The sequence below is a fragment of the Barbatula barbatula genome (assembly GCF_947034865.1).
Source record: "Barbatula barbatula genome assembly, chromosome: 6".
Classification (NCBI taxonomy): Eukaryota; Metazoa; Chordata; class Actinopteri; order Cypriniformes; family Nemacheilidae; genus Barbatula; species Barbatula barbatula.
Window position 1 is genome coordinate 14,404,757 of NC_136765.1, and position 23,244 is coordinate 14,428,000.

The 23,244-nt window shown below is 42.2% G+C and overlaps 1 protein-coding gene across 1 annotated transcript in view; it reads right to left on the bottom strand.

Moving 5' to 3' along the window:
• Positions 1-23,244, bottom strand: part of adam12b (ADAM metallopeptidase domain 12b) — a 74,828-nt gene that overhangs the window by 2,373 nt on the left and 49,211 nt on the right. The window contains exons 12-21 of the mRNA XM_079459474.1: positions 18,666-18,843; positions 15,955-16,044; positions 15,268-15,463; positions 13,344-13,452; positions 8,747-8,945; positions 8,495-8,572; positions 7,162-7,270; positions 6,517-6,703; positions 5,100-5,208; positions 1,834-2,091 (exon numbers count right to left, since the gene is read on the bottom strand). Of these exons, the coding sequence (XP_079315600.1) occupies positions 1,834-2,091; positions 5,100-5,208; positions 6,517-6,703; positions 7,162-7,270; positions 8,495-8,572; positions 8,747-8,945; positions 13,344-13,452; positions 15,268-15,463; positions 15,955-16,044; positions 18,666-18,843 (1,513 nt within the window). The remainder of the gene's footprint in view (positions 1-1,833; positions 2,092-5,099; positions 5,209-6,516; positions 6,704-7,161; positions 7,271-8,494; positions 8,573-8,746; positions 8,946-13,343; positions 13,453-15,267; positions 15,464-15,954; positions 16,045-18,665; positions 18,844-23,244) is intronic.

The window sequence follows — 23,244 nt, forward strand, 5'->3', positions numbered from 1 at the left end:
CACTGCCACTAGAGGACGGTGTTATCACACCCCTCTACACAATTACAACACTTGCACATAGCATATAGTTCCCATAGCCAACACCCAATACATCATATATTCTCCTACTCAGCATATGTTACCAATTTACTTTCACAATGAGGTCATGGCATACAGCTGATCCGTTTTTCACAACTTTCCAATTTGTGTACAACCAGAAAACTTGTAAAATCCACAAAGCATCCACTAAAGTAAAATCATACTTTAGTTGATGCCATCATTCCTTTTCAGGCTTACATTAATTCTTTATTTTTTGAGGGTTTTCTGAAATACTTGCATTTCTTCACCACATTCGATTGAATTTTTCACCTTCAAACCTGTCACCCTTTGTTTCACCTCTTTTCAGTTTCTGAGCGTTACATTGAAGTGATTTGTTCCGGTGTAAAACGTCACTCGCAATGAAAGCAAGAAAGCAATGTCATGAGGGCAGTACAAAACCTTTTAATCACGAGTGCAAGGCGGTGCGACGAGCCGTGAGGCCAATTTGCGAGAACACCTAATAGGTGAAAATGTTTCGCGGCTTTCAGAGCAGATGTGAACTGCTCAGTGGAGTAGAAAAGGCCGCTCGGTGCACTAAACGCGGCACGCTGGTATTCTATGTAAAAGGCTTTAATGCGAATGCTTTCCATGAGGTCAGCATACAATGGAAGCTTTAATGAGGTCATCATCTGTATTGTGTGGCACAGCTATTTGAGCTCTGAAAGGCAAGGCTTAATGAAACACTGTTGTTGAGAAGCAAAAACTGTACAAGAATTAATTATATATTTGGGCTGAAAGGGCATTAAATGTGTTTTGTGATTAAAGAAATTTGAGGGATTAATGGGAGTTAAGCTATCAGAAGTGACTGTGGCATAATGGCTAAATAGTTTCAGTCAAAAATCAGGCACTTGGTGGACTCATGTAGGTTCTTGATGAGGGAAGTTATTGAGGATTTAAAAAGGAATGTGAAGCGCAGAATTTTCACAAAGCACTTAGATGTAAAGTTAAACTCTTAATAGTGGGACTGGTGTTGTGTACTTTCGGTTATGGGCCTTTCAATGCAAATGTCAACGTTACCATCTTTCATTTTTTGGGCAAGATGAAAGTCTTTGTGGTCATACATCATGCGCTGGACCTACCCACAGTTTGATACTTTCATATTCAGAGCACAACATGTTTTTTTATGCCGTCTGATAGCTGCATATCCCCCCCAACGTCCCACAGTGGCACTTATCATCTAAACCACATAGCTTCATCTCTTACCTAGGACAGCTCTCATGCACCCCTCTAATCAAATCTCTGTTCTCCGTATCAGTTTCCCTCAGTCGCCCATGTTTTTTGTCCCGCTGTTATATTTTCTTCCTTTGTCTTTGTTTTATCTTTAACTGGTTCTGTCTTCACATGGAAAATTCATGTGATTTATGCAGCGGTGGAAAGTGTAATGTGCTTGCTAATGTTATCTTATCTGAGTCCTTTGGGTTCTTGCATCTGCTGTTGGATTTAAGAGCTATGAAATGGATCTCGCGTAACCCAGCACTCGCAGAGCTAAAACCTCCATGACCCTTTAGCCAAACTCTTTCTGTCTGACAATACTGAATTAAACTGTATTTGTGGTTGCTTATATCATGTCTTAACTAGGGAAAGTAAGATAAAAGCAAAAAGAGAAAATGTCTTTCATTTTAATTAAGTTCTACCTGCATGCAACTAGACAACCGCTTTGTAACTTGCCTTATTGTTGCTTCTAACTGACTGTGTATTCAAGTATGAATCGCAGGTATAGTAAAAAGCGGATAATCTGTAGCTGATGGCACTCACCTGGTGATTTGTGTAGGGCAGCTGGCGTGGGAGTGTGTGAAAACCTGTTGCTTTGCCAGAGGAATGTAAGTTTGCGAGCAGATTCCTGTGAGGTGGGACGGCGGGCAGAGACTGGAGGCCCGTTGCCATGCCGACACCCAGTGTGATGGGCATGGGGTGGCTGATATGGACAGGCTGGCACCGGGAAGGGCAATTGTGTAGCCGACGTAGACTGTTGAAGTTGTGTGGAGGGAGGAGAGGTTCGGTGCTGGGGTGAGACTGTGGAGAGACAGACAGTTTAAAAAGATAATTTTTTTTATAATGATCTCTAAACCATTTAAGTGACCACGTTTAAATATCCCTGCTGAAAAAAAAACCCAATAGAAACCCAATAGTATCTGTAAGATTATTACTTTGTCTAGATAATAGCTTTTACGAGTTGATGAGTCTAGTCGATGGAACAATCAGAAGAACCGAGCCTGGGGACCAAGAATGAAACAGACACCGAAGTACAGTTCACTCAAAGTCAAAGTTTATTACAAATGGGTTCAGTTTATATGCAAAAGAGGAAGTGAGATTTGGGCTCAAATCCCTCACATTGTTGCACAGCGCATATATCACACATTGTTAGTTATTCCTGTCTAGGACAATTTATTAGTGCTTGGTTATACGTCGGTGCCACTTATAACACACCATGAGATATATCCTTTTAAGGAAGCATATATCATCTAAGGAAACATATATTATCCTCCCAGGTTACTTGTAGCGAGAAAATGCATGGGAACCATGGGATTCATGGGAACCATCAATGACCAAGATTCTAGAATCTCACAGTATCCATCACAGAAATTCTAATGGTTTCCATTAAGACGCCATTAGTTTTTTCAATTAAAGGCATAAAGGCTTCACTTTTTCCACATTTTGTCATATTACAGTCTTTATCCAAAATGGATTCAATTTATAATTTTCCTCAAAATTCTACAAACAATACCACATAATGAAAACGTGAAAGAAGTTTGTTTGAAATCTTTGCAAATTTATTGAAAATAAAAAACGAAAAAAGCACATGTACAGAAGTATTCACAGCCTTTGCTCAATACTTTGTTGAAGCACCTTTGACACCAACTACGGCCTCAAGTCTTTTTGAGTATGATGCTACAAGCTTGTCACACCTATTTTGGGCAGTATCTCCCATTCGTCTTTGCAAGATCTCTCAAGCTCCATCAGGTTGGATGGGGAGCGTCGATCTCTGCAGAGATGTTCAATTGGGTTCAAGTCTGAGCTCTGGCTGGGCCACTCAAGGACATTCACAGAGTTGTCCTGTCTCCTTTGTTATCTTGGCTGTGTGCTTAGGGTCATTGTCCTGTTGGAAGATGAACCTCCGCCCCAGTCGGAGGTCCAGAGCGCTCTGGAGCATGTTTCATCGAGGATGTCTCTGTACATTGCTGCATTCATCTTTCCCTCTATCCTAGTCTCCAAGTTCCTGCCGCTGAAAAACATCCCCACAGCATGATGCTGCCACCACGCTTCACTGTAGGGATGGTATTGGCCAGGTGATCAGCGGCACCTGGTTTCCTCCAGACATAACGCTTGCCATTCAGGCCAAAGAGTTCACTCTTTGTTTCATCAGACCAGAGAATTTTGTTTCTCATGGTCTGAGAGTCCTTCAGGTGCCTTTTGGCAAACTCCAGGCGGGCTGTCTTGTGCCACTCTGCCACACAGGCCTGATTTGGGGAGCGCTGCAGAGATGGTTGTTCTTCTGGAAGGTTCTCCTCTCTCCAGAGAGACATGCTGGAGATCTGTCAGAGTAACCACAGGTTCTTGTCACCTCCCTGACTAAGGCCCTCCTCCCCCGATCGCTCAGTTTGGCCGGGCCGAGTCCTGATGATTCCAAACTTCTTCCATTTATGGATGATAGAGGCCATTGTGCTCATTAGGACCTTCAATGCTGCAGAAATTTTCCTGTACCCTTCCCCAGATCTGTGCCTCAATACAATCCTGTTTTGGAGGTCTACAGAGAGATTTGTCTCAAGCTCAAAAAGATCTGTTTATGTTCATCTGTTAAAATAAAGCTGTTTCAAACACTATAGATAACATTTGTAACACATGCTCCCTCTCTCTCTCTCTCTCTCTTTCTATTACTTTCTGTCTCTGACTGATAGACCCAATGAACCTTGTTATCCTATGGCAGGCAATATCGATAAGCTTGTCTTCAAGGAACGTACAAAGAAGTTATCTAACTTCCAATCTCCAGCACCTTTTGAGGAATCAGTTTGTGTCTCCTGCTACCTACAATCCAATACTGATCCAGATAGCATTTTCACAAAAGCATTCATACATTACAGCTGTCTGGTATGGCACCCACACAAATGGAGACACACTCAAACATGTGGGCCTTACAAAAAGCTGTGCGTTGCTCGAACAAACGGTCAAATCAAGCAATCGGTCAACGCTTTGCCATTTGAACACACCTCAACGGCAAGTCTCCAATCAGAGATCGGTTTAATCTCCTTCGAAGCATACAAAAGCGTCTCTTCTCAACAGAACCATTTCAATAGCGCTATTATTTTACACTCAATGCATCACACTGAATTAAAACAAAAAAAGCTTTGAAATGCATGTCGGAGGTTTTGGATGACAATACAGAATATCATTAATATTCTTGGAGGGACAATGCGGGACTATAAATCAATTACGCACCTCTGTGTCATTCTGTCCAAACAGAAAGCCAGGGATGGATGAGGTCGGACAGGCATAGTCATGCTGTGAGTCATCTCATGAGCTCCTTGCTGGTGAAGGCAACATTTGGGCAACTGACTTATGAAATCGGAGATCTAATAAAATCTTGGAAATTCTTGTAAATAGGGCTGTAATTATTTGTTCTGACAACCGTTTGATTACGGTCTTGCGCTAAATTATGCAAGACCTGATAAAAAGGCTTGCAGACCATTTGGTTTGACTTGATGTGTTTTTTTGGTACATTTTTGTATTACTTTTTAAAATATCCTAGGAACAAATTAAGTGCAGGTTTGTACCCAGGGTGTTTGGATTTAAGATTTTTTGCAACTAAAAACATAAAATTGCATTTCGATAAAAGCTACAGTATTACAATCCTGTAACTGATGCATTGCACTTTCATTGACAGATGGTTCAATGATGCAATTTTATAACCCCACTTATTCAGCACAAGCATGGGATTTTGTGTGCTTGTGTATGTGATGATAATAGTCCCAGAGATACTTTACTAGTATTAGGTTCTAAGAGATTATGTACAAGAGTCAACTTACATTGTCACTCCTGGAGTGCAGAGGTAATGAGAGGGGCTTGTGCTGAGGTGAGACCTTGAAGACCAATTGAGTTTGTGGAGGACTGGGTGCTCGCTTCCGCTCAACTGATCTGTAAAATGATTTAAATGAAATGAAAGTTATTTGGCAAATCATTGGAGCCGATAAATGCATATATCTGGGTCAATGACAAAATAAGCTTCTTAAAACCATAATTAAAAAATCCTTTAAAAATAGTTTTGTTTGATGAATAATATTTCAATAAATGTACAGTCAATTCTTCTTCAGCCAGACGGATCACTTAAGGTCCTCTGAATGATGCGGTAATATGTTCACTGTTACTATGTGTTCATTTCTTCATAAAAGGTTTGCATCAACCTGATATTTAAGAACATCCAAATGGTTGGACAAATGTTTTTCAATTATCTCATCATCTTTAAAACTACTAATACTTGTGAAATTGGTTTACAGGAAAGGTTTCGAATATAAAATTATTTTAGATTTTTACATTTTAAACACTTTTTTTAATAGATGTCTTAATCTGTTCATTTGTATGAACAGTTGCACCGCCTGCCATTTTACCAAAATCATACCAAAAGATAAATGGATATATTTATTAGTAAAAATACCAAAAATGTATTGTAACTAAATATGTTTTATAGACTGAAGCGGCACATGTTATAAATGTAGCAAGTTATTTCAAAAGCAAACAAGGCCCCTGACCCAAAAAATATGCATGTCATGTCACTGACCCATCTACAGGTTTGTTTCATCAGAAGTTAACTTGCAGTCTGTGTGTGGTTATAACAATTTATTTTATATTGATTTTAATTTATAATAATATTTCATTGTATATTAATTGTACCAAATTAAATTAAAACTACTCAACAGTTATTGTGTCTTTGTAGAGATCAACCAGAAGTTAAGTTTGGGCGACATAAAGTATTTTTCAATGTTGTTGCTGCTGCTGCAGAATGGAGAATATTGTTATATTTTTGCTTACTGACCTTGCCTGTATAGACCTTAAAGTCTAAATATATTATACAAGTATATAAAAACTATCATCTCTGTCGTCATGGCGACATACTGTAGTTTGATCTGCACAGGCTCTACCAGAGTTACTGCCATAAATGCTTTAACGAAACATGCAAGTATATAATGACAGAATGTTAAAATTTTGTGTAATCTGTTGCTTTAAGCATCAGAATTGCTGCAAAAATCATTTTTTATGTATTGTAAATAAATGTGTGCACACCTGCAAAATTCTGCTGTACCAGATACACAATTTTACAGGTACAAACTTTAAAGACCTGTAGTTTTAAAAGAACAAGTAGAATCCTTGGACTCTTGCAAAATCCTCAGAGTCCTAAATCATTCTGGATTATCCAAAATGTTTTGGAAAACGCTGCAGCGGCAGTACCTGAGCTTTTGAAGCGCACTCTTTTTATTGATGCAGAACATCTGAAGCAAAGCCTTCCTCCTCAGGCACACGATCAGCCCCGTCAACAGCAAACAGACGAGGGTGACCAGTGCGCCCACGACCACGGCGCTGCCGTCAGCTGTTGTCACATATGACAGCACGCACATTAATACACACACTTGCACATCTGTCGTACAGCACGCCACCGAACGGCACAGAGAGAAGAAAGACAGGAAGTCAAAGTCAGGTTAGCAAGAAAAGTCTCAAAAGGGGTTGATCGACATCCCCCTGTGTCTGAAGCTGCATTGCAGGTAAGGTGGAGAGGAAGTGCATGCCGAAAAAGTAGATCAATTGTGTGTTCTGTCAATTCTCTTACGCTTTTCCATAGAAAAAATCGTTTAATGGGTTTTGAAAGTACATTGTATTTTTGGGTTGTACATTTCTACCTGCGGTGCGGTTGTCACAGAGGGGATGAAAGAAGTGGTAAGACCTAGTTCACACTTTCTGCACTACATACTGAAAACCTTCATGCATCATCATGAAAGAAACAAAAAAGTTCAGTACTAAAATGTGAATCATGCTGTGTTAGTATTGTGAAAGCGCTCGGGGTGAATGGCTCAAAAGCACTGCTGTCAATCACTGTACCGGCTAGCCTCATTGGTCCACTGTCAACGCTGCCGCCAAACCCTGCCCTGTCACAGAACGGAGGAGCCCAATTAGCTTCACAATGGCAGTTCTTGTTGTTGTTGCAGTCCTGTAAATAGTCAAACACAGACATTATCAACAAAACACCCTGCTGTTCAATGCCGAAGATGTTCATTGGTGTGACATTTCTCTGTATGGACTATTATTGGGTTTTAATTACAAACCCTCAATCTACCGCGTTCACATTTTCTATAAGGGTATTAGTCAGGGGTCCCCGCATATCTTGATTTATGTAGCTTGATGTTTGGATTTTGAAAAGGATGTGTCCATTTTTCTATATTAAAATACATTTTCCATTATAAAATTTTTTTAGCCACTGCAGTTATGTCGAGGTTGGTCTGAAAAGACAAAATCAAACACACTAATAACCTCAAAGTACACCGCATGCAGATACAGCACTTCAGATCTGTACTCTGATGAACGATGATACATTTTTGTTGCAGGATCAATGTGGAAATAAACCATGGGCACATGAGTTCTCAGATGTTTTCGAATCATGTAATGGCACAGCCTACAGACAGAAGTGAAGGATACATAAGAAAACATTCATCACCAATGCTTTAGCTGACACCCGTTCCAAATTTAGGAAGCGTAACAAGAGGAAAGAAATAAAACATTACACGCTCATGCACGTGCCCTGCGGGGCTGACAGAAGGTGCGGAAGGCAGTTAGCGTTCGCGTTCCCGCGCTTCGCTGGTAAATGCGAAAGTGCATTTGAGTCAGAAGATGATGAATGACATTTTGAATGGAATGCAAATGAATTAAATATGACTGCTAGAATTTTATTGGGGCGACAGAGATTGATAGTATAGCAGATACAAGTCACCCAGCATGCGGAAAGCGATTTGACTGAGGTTTGATTAAATATGTATATTATGCATAAAGCATCTATAAAAAGTCATGAGATTCATGACTGACGCAAGGTGATGCGGATATCTTATTTAGAATGAAATTGCTCATTTTTATCCTGAAATATAAGTTGCACAAATCAGTTCTGTACCATTATATATGGCTGCACTGTAATGAAAGGAATGTTTTTGTGGGCGGGTCTTAAAGTAAAGAGGAATCATTTGTGTAACTTAAAAAATTAACCCTATTTTAGCACACTTTTCCATGTTACAGTTATTTTAGCTGTGTTTGGTCTATCAGTGTAACCACCTTGGGTTTTGCATACATTTTCTATGATAAAACGGTCCGCCATTAATTGTTCATAACATGCAATGCGTGCTCTTCCAATAAGAATCTGTTTTTCCTAGACAGACAATGATCTTACCCCTCTTCCGTTACACTTGCTCGAGCACTTGTGTACTCCAAACACACTGACGTTCTGACACTGTCTGTTCAAACAGAGCTATGATGAGAGAGAAAAACAAAGAGAACAGACAAATAAAATACGTATTAAAATAAAAAATTGAAATGTAAAAAATAAATTATATATTTTAATATTTGTATTCTCTATTTATTCCTTTATAACTCTCTTATTCTTTTTTAATCTCTTGTATTCTTTTAATCTTTATTCTCATACCATGCCATCAGCACACTTCGTCCCAGCCAACACCAGTCCCGGATCAGGCATATCATCACCCAGATACACGTGCGTTCCGCGGCACAGAATACGCCCACCCTCCTGTAGAGGGATGTTTGTCTCTATGGAAACAGCATTGGTCCCAATCACTGGCCTGGTGGCACCCCCCTGGCACTGAATTTTCCCACATCTTGCATCCCTGTTTCAATCACACAATAAAATGAGTGAGCAGCAAGAAAAAGTGTTAAAGGTGATAAATTGACTGAAGCTTTGTATGATTTGCCGAAAAAGATCTTGTTGTCTTGAGGTAATCTCCCCTTCCCCTTCAGTCGGTCTCTCGACGTTGTGAGAGACCGACTGGGGTTTGATCTTGAGAACCTACCTTCTCCGAGATAATTAATTATAAAACGCCAATGGGCTTGGCTAATGGCACACGCACGCCAGTCTCCGCCCCGTACATACGGGTATAAATGAAGATGGCGGCGGTCATTCACTCATCCTTTGTTTTTTTCGGAACCTGTGTGTTTGCTGATGCTTCACGCGATACTCAACTTCGAGAAAACTTTTAACCTGCTGTGGACTTCTCCTTTCGGTGGACTTCCCCTGGGCGTTTCGGCAGAAGGCTACAGATCTTAAGAGGTAAGTCCCTCCGGCTACGAGCATGTCTCGTAGCTGTATCCTTGGGTGCGACAGACTCGTCCCGGAGTCTGACGGCCATGATACCTGTGTCACTTGCTTGGGGCTCAAGCATGCTGAGGCAGGTTTCACTGATGCGGTATGTCCCGTGTGTGCGGACAAAGCAATCAGGGTGTTGCGGTCACGGTTGGCTACGTTCTTTTCGAGCGCTGCCACCGGGGTCTGTTTCCCAGGCGTGTTCAGCTGCCGTTTCGGCGAGGTTGACTGCTTTGGCGACGGCCGTCTCATAGTGGTATGACTTCGTACACGGATGATGACGCTATCTCTGTCGCTGCGTCGGACAGCTGCCTGCTGGCATCGGATGTGGAAGCCTCCTCTGATCTCCTGTCGTCAGGCAGTCGAGATCCGGAAGAGACTGACGCTGAGATGTTGGCCATGCTTTCCCGGGCAGCCGCGTCGGCACGTGCCCTGGGTCGGTCGATGTCCACAATGGTGGTCCAAGGCAGGGCTGCTTGATGATACCGTGGAGGACGGCAGTTGCAGTCCAAGAGTTCCTCTAAGCAGGCCTGACGGGACGAGCATGGGGGAGATTTTACTGGGCCCGATCCCGACCTTTCCAACTCTGGATTGGAACAGGACGCTGCCTGCCGCGTTTCCATCGAGTCTGGGCCCTTTTCAGGGCCCGGCGCCCACATACTCACAAAGAGACAAATCTCCCCTGGGTATTCCTCCATAGCACTCTCGTCCAGACGGTGTCTTGGATGGACCGGGCAGCCTACTGCAATCTCCCCCGGACGTTGCGTCAGGCAGCCGAAAGCAGGTAAACATACAGAGCCGTCAACCTCCCTGGGGTCCCCCCTGTGCGAGGTGACTGCACTGTCAGCCACTGAACCAGCCTCCCCCGGCATGGTGAAGCAGATTGTCCCTCTGGTCCCGCTGTCGCGGTTCTTGGGCGCTTGGCAGCGCACCAGCCCGTCACACTGGATAGAGAGGACAATCCGTCTCTGTTACTCGATCCAGTTCGCCAGGCACCCCCCCAAGTTTCGGGGCATTCTGTACACCTCGGTGCGAGGGGTTATACCCCCGTGCTTCGGGAGGGGGTTGCTGCCCTTCTGGCGAAGGTGCGGTCGAACCCGTCCCTATAACCGAGATGTCGGCCGGATTTTACAGCCCGTACTTCATTGTGCCCAAAAAGGGCGGGGGGCTGCGTCTCATTTTGGATCTGCGGCAGACGCAGAGGCGCATCCAGGGCTCGGTATGTCACCAGGATTGGTTCGTGGCAATCGACCTGAAGGACGCGTACTTTCACGACTCTATTCTCCCCCGACACCGGCCGTTCCTACTGTTCGCGTTCGAGGGAAGGGCGTATCAGTACAGAGTCCTACCATTCGGTCTGGCCCTATCTCCACGGGTTTTTACCAAACTAGTGGAGGCTGCCTTAGCTCCTGTCAGGGAGCAAGGCGTGCGAGTGCTAAACTATCTTGACGACTGGCTTATCTTGGCACACTCGCGAGATGTGTTGTGCATGCACAGGGACCTTGTGCTTCGGCACCTAGACCGTATAGGCCTTCGGGTCAACCAAGAGAAGAGCAAGCTCTCCCCTCCGCAGAGCACCTCTTACCTCGGTATGGAACTAGACTCTGTCCGTATGTCAGCACGTCTCACCAACGAGCGTGCACAGTCAGTGCTGAGCTGTCTGAGGTTGATCAGGCAGAATCCCTCGACGCCGCTGAAGAACTTTCAGAGGCTCCTGGGGCACATGGCGTCTCCGACTGCGTTGGCATATCAACTGCCTAGAGTTGCTGGCAGTCCTTCTGGCACTGAGGAGGCTCCAGCCCCTCGTGCAGGACAAACACGTGCTAGTCCGGTCGGACAGCACGATTGCCGTGGCGTACATCAATCGCAAGGCGGCATACGCTCACCACAGTTATCACAACTCGCCCTATGCCTCCTCCTTTGGAGTCAGCAGATGAAATCCCTGCGGGCCACGTTTCTTCCGGGCAACCTGAACCAGACAGCCGATGCGCTCTCTCGACAGGGTACTCCCCGCGGAGAGTGGCGACTCCATCGGTCTGGACCGCACACAGAGCTTCAGAAGCTCTGGGCAGCTCTTTGTCTGTTCTGGGAGACAGCACCCGGGGGGGGCTGTCTCCAAACAGAGGTGGCACACTGGGTACAAATCCCAGGATCGCCGTGCCCACTCGCAGTGAGAACTCCACTCGTGGGCACTGGCACAGGACGCCTCTCTGACAGACATTTGTAGAACTGCGGGATGGGCTACGCCCAGTACATTAACGAGGTTTTACAATCTCCACGTGGAACCAGTTGCAGCACATGTCCTTAACGCAGCCAATGTTTAGGTTGGGCTCCTGATTTGGGCGTACGCCTGCGAAAGCACCTTCTCCCCTCCTCAGGTGAGAGTAGTGCGCTATTTTAGCCTCCCTACTTTCCCCTCTCGCAGCGAAGTATAGGCATTCCATCCATCACTAAGCATTTGCACTTGGTAACAGACTGAGCGGAGCCGTCTGTTGGAACCAGGTCCGGTATAGGTAGAGTCATCCCTGCTCAGGTACTCCCCTCTGGGTCGTCCCGTGTGTTGAATTCCTCACTCATGATTTCCCGATTGGTGAATCTGTGACCTCCCCGCCGGTGGTAATCCCACCTGGACACCTCGGGCTGACACCTTTTTGCGCATGTTGTTCTCCCCGCCGGTGAGACCATGTTAGTGTCTCCACATGTAACCTCCCCTCCGGGTAGGATGTGGCCTCCGTAACACATTTTTCTAAGAGGAGAGTAGTGTTTCCCCAGTGTTCGGCTCCGGACAGCTCCTCGCTACTAGATGCGTACGCCACTGTCCGTGAGGCTGTCAGTACAGGCTTCTCAGTATGACCAATACTATGTGACTGGAAGATTACATCTCGCGGTAGCACTCTTGTGACTCACTAGCCTAGTCAGGGTCGCTCCACTGGAGGTCGTGATATCGGTGCAAGCGCTGTGGCGTTTAAGATAGATCCCAAGTCAGTCTCTCACAACGTCGAGAGACCGACTGAAGGGGAACGTCTCGGTTACGTCTGTAACGTCTGACTTCATGCCACAACGCTGCGCCGAACCACTGCAGTGACCGGGAGTGCCCTCTCAGGTTCCTCAGTACAAAGGGTGAGTGAATGACCGCCGCCATCTTCCTTTATACCCGTATGTACGGGGCGGAGACTGGCGTGCGCGTGCCATTCGCCAAGCCCATTGGCGTTTTATAATTAATTATCTCGGAGGAGGTAGGTTCTCAAGATCAAACCCCAGTCAGTCTCTCACAACGTCTCGTTCCCTCCATCAGGGAACGGAGGTTACAGACGTAACCGAGACGTTTCACAACCTCTCAGGCGTGTAAAGAGCGCAGAGTTTAATTAATTGTGACAGGAGATTACAGGCACAACCACGGGCTGCCACAGTGACTAAATGATAATGTCACAGGCTTTGCAGAAATTAATAAAATGACATTCATTATAAGATTTTTGATGGGGCATCCTGTAATAATTAGACGCTGTGTGACGTGAATGAGTCTAGACAAGCTCAACCAACAATCATTTCACATCATGATTCTTTATAAACATTTTTTGTTTCAGAAAAGTGTTGCGCATAGACTTACATATTCAGACTTTTTGGCTTTTGCGACTGGTTGTTAATTTCAGTTTTTAGTGTTTTAAGGCAAATTATATACATAATTATAATTTCGTATTGAAAACTACAGAATATATACAGTACTAAAAGGTAAAAGAAAAATCTAAAGTAAAATCAACTCAAAGGAAGTAAACAAGCAGTATCAATAAACAAATTGAATCATCCTTAGCAACAAAAAATAAACACAACAGCTGTAGAGTATAAAAAGACATTCAGCCAATACTTTATCTGAAATGTAAGTTTACTACAATAGACATGGACTAGCATGCACAAATGCTTACAGTACCTTGCTTCACACTTAGCGAATGAGCCTTTGGGGTCTTTCCCACAATTCCCATAGGGGTCACCTGCAGAGTTTACCCTTTCAAAACAGATCCCCGGAGCGGGTTTCGCTCCTGCAAAGAGGGAGGATAAAAATAAAAGCAGAGGTAATGTATCCACTGCCAATGATGGAAATATGACAATATTTCCATCGTGTTTCAGTTTGTGTATAAACTAAAAACACATGAAAAATGGTAACGTCACGCTGTGCCCTAAATCCATCTGTATGGGGGAACGATCAGACATATGGAACATATAACAGCAATCACTGTGAGCTTTCATTGTACCATTCAGGTTGGCTGACAGGAAGTTGCTACATGTGGAATTGCAGTGTCACAAATGTATGATTAATGAAGCACATGCCTATATAACCGTACAATCTATCAATACTTCTGATGTTTTTGTGCATGTTTTATCAGTACAAACCAGAAAAAACACACAATCTTTCATCAAAATGTAATAACTTCCTCCGCCTTGTCGATGAGATTCTGTTTTGCATGCCGTCACTAATGCTACTTCAATTTCAACCAGCGTGTTTTTAGAGGAAATATATGCCTGCATTCCCTTTTTACACATTATGCAAATAAACTGGTGCCCGTTCTTTGTACGTCGCTTTCTACATCGAAGATCAAATGAAACATCCGACATGACCTAATCTCTCTAATCATGATCTGGATAATTCGGTTCTTCGAATGCATTAAATTGTCTGGGATCATTGCACGCTCACGCACTGTTTGGAAAAGCAGCATATATCGATAGAAGAATTAGTGATCAGCAATGATGCTATTGGCTGGTTGTTACGTCAAAAGATGTAGTTACTTCCATATTTGTTTTACTGCTGCTTGAACATTATGACCAATTTTAAAACCTTATTAAAATGTCAGGAACGCTTCAAACGATGCACAGACAAGTTTCAGAGATATTTATCACATTTTAAAGCAGTTGTAAGATGAAGTTGTATATTTTTATGAATTAACTTTTAGTTCTTTTTTTATAAATTCTCTTTTTTGGGGGTTATCATCTGCTGAGTAAGCACAGAAATGTGGTACAGAGATTTTGTTGTGTTATTTTACTGCTTTTAATGTGCTGTAAATTATTGATTCTCTCCAGAAAAAGTCACATCCATGTATACACTTTTATACACAAGTCTTTAAGGGTTGGGTATATGTCAATTCAAAAGCAAAATCTTCCCTGCATTGACCTTGACAATATAAAGAATACAAACCTAAGCTGTGGGCCTAAGCATATTTGTGTTGTTTTATTTATTCAAGAATAGTAAAGAAATTGTATACCAAAAGTGATATCTCATGAAGTTTAGTGGTTTAGAGATCATCATCTGGCTGAACCTTCATCACAGGTCTCCTATCTTTTTTGATGATGAGTGTAGTGTTGCACAAGCACAAGTGTTGTGTAACATATTTGGGTCAGGGAATTGTATCTTTTAACAGACTGTTGACTCAGACTCAGGCAGATTTTGGTCATTTTGCTTCACTGCTGTTGATACTGGTGCACATTAAGACACATTTAATCAGTCAGCTTCTTATTGATTCAATTCCCTTTTAGCGTAATACTGTAACTAATATTAAAATTTCCTGCAAATATAAAAAAAAATCAGAAAATAACCTGAGGGCTTATGATGCAGTCTATGACATCAATACAATACTCATTGACATGATCATGACGCCATCATCTTAAGTTCCTTATATAATATTTACTTAAGAGACTGAAATACCACCAATTTGCAAATGGCAGGAAAGACTGCATTTGAGAGAACCGAACAATCCAAGATCATGGTCAACAATCAAATCCAGCTGAGTAAGCTAGGTGCGAAGAGCGGGCCCCTGGGTTGCGAAACACATGTTGACATTCAGCCTGTTGCGAGTACCAACCTGGTCCCCAGAGAGTAATGCACTGTTGCTCATGAGTCTGACAGATGCCATTGTAACAGTAACCATCTATACTGTGGCACGCATGCCCGTCGTGCAGGTAGACGTTTACGGGGCAGTGAGGGTTGTTACCGGTGCAGAATTCGGGTAAGTCACAGGAGTTACTGGCCTCTCTACAAGGAGTCCCTGCTGGTTTTAACTGCATATACACAAATACATAAAATAACAAAAAGGTTTCACATAAGAAAAAGAGAGTGAATTCAAAGTGCAAGGGGTCATGTAAGGGTGAGTTAAAATAAACTAAACAGACCTATATGATGATGTTTTGTCCTACAGTATACCTATACTTTCATTCAAAGATGTATAAAGTTCAAAAGCACTGTGGTAGTACTGGATCTACGTGACCAGACAAGCCCTTTTGCTTTGAAGAGCATTGTTCTACATGTAGCCCTGTTCTGGGGTCCAGAGCAGAGCAATGGGGCTCTGGTCTGTCTTCTGTCGCCACTCAGTAAGTGAACTAAGCACTGATTTATGCGTCTGGAGGCCCGAGAGGAAAGTGAGTGTCCAGGTTTGGAGCGCAAACGCTGGTTCATGTTGCACTTACTAATGGCGCAATAAAAGTGTGATTTCTTTTACACAAGTAGAAGGAGAGAGAGAGAATGAGGGAGAAGGAGGGATCTTGAAAAGTACCTGGCAGTCTTCACAGCACTGTCCGTGAGCACACACAGCATCTCCTTTGAGAGTACAGGTTGTGGCGTTACAGCAGGGGTTCATGCACTCCTGAAGAAAGACGAAAAGAAGACAATGGCTTTAAAAGGTATTGTATCAGAAAGTCACAGTTTAGATTCTTTTAAATGGATTAAGTAAATTATAACCAAAGTCATTTACATAATTAAGTCTTAAAGGTACAGGAACAAAAAATTTATTTAAATTGATTTGAATCATTTAAAGGGACAGTTCACACAAAAAACTATTCGGTTGTCATTTACGCCTCGAGTTGTTTCAAATCTCTATACGTGTTATTGTTCCATTGAACAAAAAAGAAGATACTTATAAGAATGTTTGAACAGTTCTGGGGCACCATTGACTACCATAGTAGGAAACGAAACTACTTTATTATTCAATGGTCCCCCAGACCTGCTAGGTCTCCCACATCCTTCTTTAGTGTTTAACAAAGAAATGTATACAGTTTAACAACTTGAGGCTGAGTAAATGATTACAGAATGTTCATTATTGGGTGAACTATCCCTTTAAGGCAAACTTATGATTGTTTTGCTGCAATGAACCTTAACTAACATATAAGTAGACTTTAGGGAAACAAATAAAACAGTACAGGATATGACCCCTGTAATTTAAGATTAGACAACTAAGGGTTACAGAAAAAAAAACAATGAAAAGTTACAAAAAAAGACTGAATCTTCTTCCAGAACGATCTTTATATTGGATATTAGTTCCAGGTGTGGGGTTAGTAGGAAAATCCCCCCCCGTCCACTAGTTCTTTGCATCCATGGAAACAAAAATATGTTTGGAAATGTTACTGTAGGTTCGTGTGTGTTAACACATCTGGTTTAAATTAATGCTCCATGCATTGTTCTGATTTAAAAAAAGAGGTGTGTTACTTTCACAGAATCTGAACTCATGATACCAGTGAACTGAGCGTGTAGGCTACTGTATGTGTACGTCAGTGACATCATCAATGACCCTAAGTGGAAATGACATGGAAGTCAAGAGTCCTAACACAATTGAAGGAAAGAAGACATTTATCTCAGAAGAGAACGGAAGAGTAACAGAGAGAGAGAGAGAGAGAGAGAGAGAGTCTGAACATAATTGGCAGTGATGTAGAATAGCTTTGTTCACATATAAGGTAGTAAAGAAGCTCATTGTGACCCCAAACCATGAGATTTTATTTTCTACGTCACACAATCATGTCTTTTGGGACTTTTCTTTTACCTTCTTCTCCCCTTCATCCCCCTTTAACAAGGTCCTGTTATATTCTGTAGTGGGAGAGGCATTGAAGGTTTGGGTTGGGTTTGGTCGGTCTACTGCCCATTACTGTTCCTCAGAGACATAGAAATCTCTTTACAGACCTGCTGTTTTCTCCAAGCTTTACGTCAGCGACTTGTCAGATGATGATGGGCGGGGCTTCTCTTATCCTTCTACCTAACACTCAAATCCTGCTGCTTAGTTTCCTCTCATGCTCTTTACCCTGTGTTGTCTCTTCCTGTCTCGTTCCCCTGGTGAGATCATTGGAGCTCAGCGGCCAGTGTGCCCCTCCAAAACACAAACTTTCTTACACTTAGGATTTTTAGCCCAAGCTGTTTCCCTCGGGTCTGTACTGTTCTCACCAGTTTGGGGTAATTACAGTCTTAAAGAAGCTACGCTGTTAACATAATTATGATTTAACTACAGAAGACGTGCTCTACTAGAATGTTTTCTCTTTGGTCAGAAGTAAATAAGTTGATGGTTCATCTCACTGAACCGGTTGCAGGAATGACACAATTGCTTTTTAAGCCCACTTTTGAAGTGAAACCTTCATTGTATTTATGTAAGAACAAAGAAGAAGCAGGTCAGCTCACTAGATTCCAACCTGGGTCTTCATAAACTAAGAGTGCTTATGTGTCACGTTTTGTGCCACAGCTTAAATGGAACTGCCAACATTAACATTAAAATTAAATCAAATGGAATTAAATTATGACAAGGTAGTTATTTGGCAGATGACAATGCATTATTTCTTCTTGCAAACCGTTTTGCATGGCAAGGACAGCAATGGTCAAAAGATAAATATTTTCCAAACTGGAATTTCCCGCTATGAATCATTTCAAAGCCTTTCCGCAGCAAATGTAATATGAATAGAGGCATGCCAGTCACTGTCAATTCTGTCTGGGCTTTTTAATATTTCTGGCACGCATTAAAGGGACAGTTCACCCCCCAAAATTGTGTAATCATTTACTCACCCTCTAGTTGTTCCAAATCTTTATACATTTCTTTGTTCTGATGAACACAGAGAAAAATATTTAGAAGAATGCTTGCTCCCAAACAGTTATTGGCCACCATTGATCCCCATAGTAGGAAAAATGACGGTAGTCAATAGTAGTAGAGTAAATTAAGAATGATTTGGGGGTGAACTGTTCCTTTAAGGGCAGTCAACTCAGCAGAACCTCTCACATATAGAAAGGTATTGTGGTTTCCGAACATCTGTCAATTCAAGACTGGCTTCTTAAAGTCAGGTTTAAGGTCAGGGCAAATGTTCCAAGCCTTAGACTGCACAAATAAAGCATTTGAAAGAATTATTTTACCAAAAACTGGATTCATTATTAATTCATCCTAAAAAACTATAAGCAAGCAGAGATCTATTTTGTTGTGGCGTGCATTGGTCTTTGATGTGTGTTGGTCTTTCATACCTCCGGCTCTCCACAGTCACACTCCTCTCCTTCCTCTATGTATCCATTTCCACATTTCTGTCCCCCGTAGAGCATTTTCACTTCAGGCATATTATACAAACACATGCCCACTCCCTTCTCCAGACTTGCCACCAGATCCTTTTTACTACAGGTGCTGAACACCGTGGGGAACGGATACCTGTTAAAAAGAGGGAAGATTATTAAGACTACGAATTGAACACATTGGCATGTGCATCAACAACACACAACGATACAACTGGCAACTGAAGCCAATAACAGGCTTTTCAAGTGAATACATGTTTCAAAGCAAACCATTTTGCTCAAAGCAAAGTGGATTTTTGGGGAGCAACTTAGTAACAGTAAGCAAAACAATGCTAGGAGATTATAGCCAAACATAGCGCATAATGGCACAACCCCACTGACCTAACCAAGCAGAAAGTCATGAGAATTCAAATTCCAAGAGCCGACGATGGCATTGCTTCCACAAAACAAACGTGACAAGAAAACAAAAGCAAATTAACATATGACCTTCCGCTGTGGCATTAACATTCAAACGCTCTCTACGTGATAGAACGCGAAGCCGTTTAAGCATAAGCCCGTATGGTGACAGCTCACATTTCAAGTTCATTCAAACACTTCCCATACACGATTATAAACAACGAGTGCCAGGCATGACCTCAGACTTAGTAACAGCCTCTGCGGTCAGACTAGAGCAGCATCCAGTGATATTCAAGCATGACAGTCTTAGTCTGGAAGTGAGACGTTTGGAGATCTAACGAAACTCGTTTGAGTCTATGCACTGCTCGCTGGAGAATAGCGTGGAAAATTCTTCACGGTCTGTTGCCGGTATCTTCAGTTCACAAACTCATCCCCCCCAAAGAATTTGCTATATATTCATAAATATGCGAAACAACTGAATGTCCTTGAGTTTGTTGTTTTTGAGAAGCAAAACTGAGCGTGCATATGAAGAAGGGATTTAAACATGAATAAACATAAGGTTTATGGGCATGATGCTTGCTGCATGAACTTTTATAGCATGTGGTCCCTTTTAATAATTATACTTTAACATTTCAGTATGAATATGCTTCCACATTAGTCTTTTAGAACCGGAAATATACAAAGTATGTGCATTTAGAATGATTAAATTATTAAAATTTCACCCTTTTCTATGTCACCTATCAAATGCAGGCAGCTTTTCAACAAAAGATCAGATTTTCTTTCATTAAAGCATGATGCTCTTTGGAACATTCTCAAATCATACTGGAAAAACTCGGATCATCTGGCAAATCAAGTCAATAACTATAGACCACAAACATGGAAGATCTAATTGCAGATTAGTGATACGTCACCCAAAATGAAAATGCTGTCATCATTTACTCACGCTCTAGTTTTAGAAGAATGTTAGCAACGTACAATTCTGGGGCATCAATGACTATCATATAAAAAAACTGTAGTCAAAGGTGCCCCAGAATGGTTTGCTTCCCAAATTTTTTTTAAAATTTCTTCTTTTGTGTTCAACAGAAAAAAAAGATTCAATCGTTTTTATACTATGGTGGTCAATGATGTCCCAGAACTTTCTGTGGCAAAAATTCTTGGAAAAAATCTTTCTTTGTGTTCAACCGAAATGTCAACAAGAAATGTATACAGGTTTGGAGCAACTACAGCGTGAGTAATTCTTGACAGAATTTTTATTTTTGGGTGGATTATTCCTTTAAGTAATCCAAATTTGAAATATAATACAAAAACCGCAAAAATACAGTCCATTGAAATCTCACACTAGATAGAAACAATAACCAACATAGATTTATGAGGGTAACAAGACACACCTAGACACAATTAGAGCCGGGTAACATAAACTACAGGGACCATGGACAAGACTACAAAAATGACTTCAAAATAATATACATTACAAACAAAAAGAAAGGCACATGCAGAAAAAAGGGTAAATAAAATAAAAAACTAATTGGAATATCTTAATAGAAGCATTTTTATTGGTGGTCTCCTATCTTTGAATCTCACTGCAAGTCTACATAGCCAAGTCTTATTACACTGACCAAAATTATAAACACAACACTTTTGTTTTTGCCTCCATTTTCATGATCTGAACGATCTAAGACTTTTTCTATGTACACAAAAGGCCTATTTTTCTCAAATATTGCTTCTAAATCTGTGTTAGTGAGCACTTTTCCTTCGCTGAGATAATCCATCCATCTCACAGGTGTGGCATATCAAGATGCTGATTAGACAGCATGATTATTGCACAAGTGTGCCTTAGGCAGGCCACTTTAAAACGTGCAGTTTTATCACACAGTACAATGCCACAGATGTCGCAAGTTTTGAGGGAGCGTGCAATTGGCATGCTGACTGCAGGAATGTCCACCAGAGCTGGTCCCCTTGAATTGAATGTTAATTTCTCTACCATAAGGCGTCTCCAAAGGTGTTTCAGAAAATTTGGTAGTATATCCTACCGGCCTCACAACTGCAGACGACGCATAACCACACCAGCCCAGGACCTCCACATCCAGCATATTCACCTCCAAGACCGTCTGAAACCAGCCACACGGACAGCTGCTGCCACAATCGGTTTGCATAACCAAATAATTTTGGCACAAATTGTCGGAAACCGTCTCAGGGAAGGTCATCTGCATGCTCGTTGTCCTCTTCAGGGTCTCGTCTTGACTGCAGTTTGTCGTCGTAACCGACTTGAGTGGACAAATTCTCACATTCAATGGTGTCTGGCACTTTGGAGAGGTGTTCTCTTCACGGATGAATCCCATTTTTTACCGTACAGGGAAGATGGCAGACGGCGTGTATGGCATAATGTGGGTGAGCGGTTTGCTGATGTCAACGTTGTTGATCGAGTGGCCCATGGTGGCGTTGGGGTTATGGTATGGGCAGATGTATGTTATGGACAATGAACACAGGTGTGTTTTATTAATGGTATTTTGAATGCACAGAGATACCATGATGAGATCCTGAGGCCCATTGTTGTGCCATTCATCCACAACCATCACCTCATGTTGCAGCATGATAATGCACGGCCCCATGTTGCAAGGATCTGTACACAATTCCTGGAAGCTAAAAAGAAATCAGCATCTTGATATGCCACACCTGTGAGGTGGATGGATGATCTTAGCAAAGGAGCTCACTAACACATATTTAGATACAATATTTTTGTGAACAATATTTGAGAGAAATAGGCCTTTTGTGTGCATAGAAAAAGTCTTAGACCTTTGAGTTCAGCTCATGAATAATTGGGGCAAAAACAAAAGTGTTGCGTTTATAATTTTGTTATAAGCACCATTTTCACAATATGTTGACTGGAGTAGATTAGAGGCCATTTGACTGTCCATTTAGAAACTGAATGGACCTACAAGTAAACGTAAATAAGCATCTCATATATTTGACATTATTCTAAATTGTGCACTGTGATTAAGTGGACATGGCCCACCTGTAGTCTGAAGTTGAATGGAGAAATTACCGCTTTTGATTTCATATGTAATATTAAAGTATTTCACTCTTCTGAATACATATTAGATGAGCATGAATGTATGGTTGTCCCAGACCAAGCAGTCCAAACACCCAACAAAGTCTTAACAAGTCATGCTTGTTTCAGCAGGGTGGTAATGTATATACCAGACAGATACGGTTAATGTCTCCCCTCAAATGACACGATCCTTTATTCACATAAAAAATGATCCTCAAAAGCACCGTGCAGAAATGACCGGCCACACGCACACCACATCAATCTTGCTTTCATCCACATTTGACCGAACGCCTTTGAAGAGTTCGCCCATGAACTCTAAAGCTTTTAACACCTCTGTTCTATCCACCCATCCTTGTTCCACCAGGACCTATCGCTTCCCCACCGCCCCGTTCATCAAAGACAACCTTACCACTCGTTTTCAGCGAGCACACGCGGGAGCACTTGCCTGAATCGAGCAGTCATGACTCAGAAGTGAGATGATTCTGTCACTGCCAGTAAAGCAAAATAAACTGTCTGCAGATGAAAGAGCAGAAAACGTGAGGGTAGGACGGAGGGAGGTGTGGGGAGGAGAAACTGTTTGCCAGGAACATCTGTGCTCCGGGGGGGTATGTGTCGTCTTGTTTGGGGTTTTGTGGTGGGAAGCGCAATGGTAATGGTGGGGGGTGTCTGCCCTGATTCTTGCAGGGGGGTTTTGGGTCTGTTCTCATGCTGTAGTTTGTTAACCCATTGCACCCTGACCGACAACACCACTGCTGAAAATATTACTGCTCATGTCCGAATGCACTGTCAGTCTTTGTTTGATAGTTCACCCCCGTAATTATCCTCGGGTTGTTACAAACCTGTATAAATGTCTTTTTTCTGCTAAACACAAAGAAAGATATTACGAAAGATGACAGTAACCAAACAGATCTCACCCCCATTGACTCCGATAGTATTTATTTTCCTACAATGGCAGTCAATGGGGGGAGAGATCTGTGTGGTTTCTGACATTCTTCCCAATTTCTTTGTCTGTGTTCATCCGAGCAAATAAATATGTACAGGTTTGGAATAATTGGAGGACGAGTCAATGATGAAATAATTTTAATTTTTGGG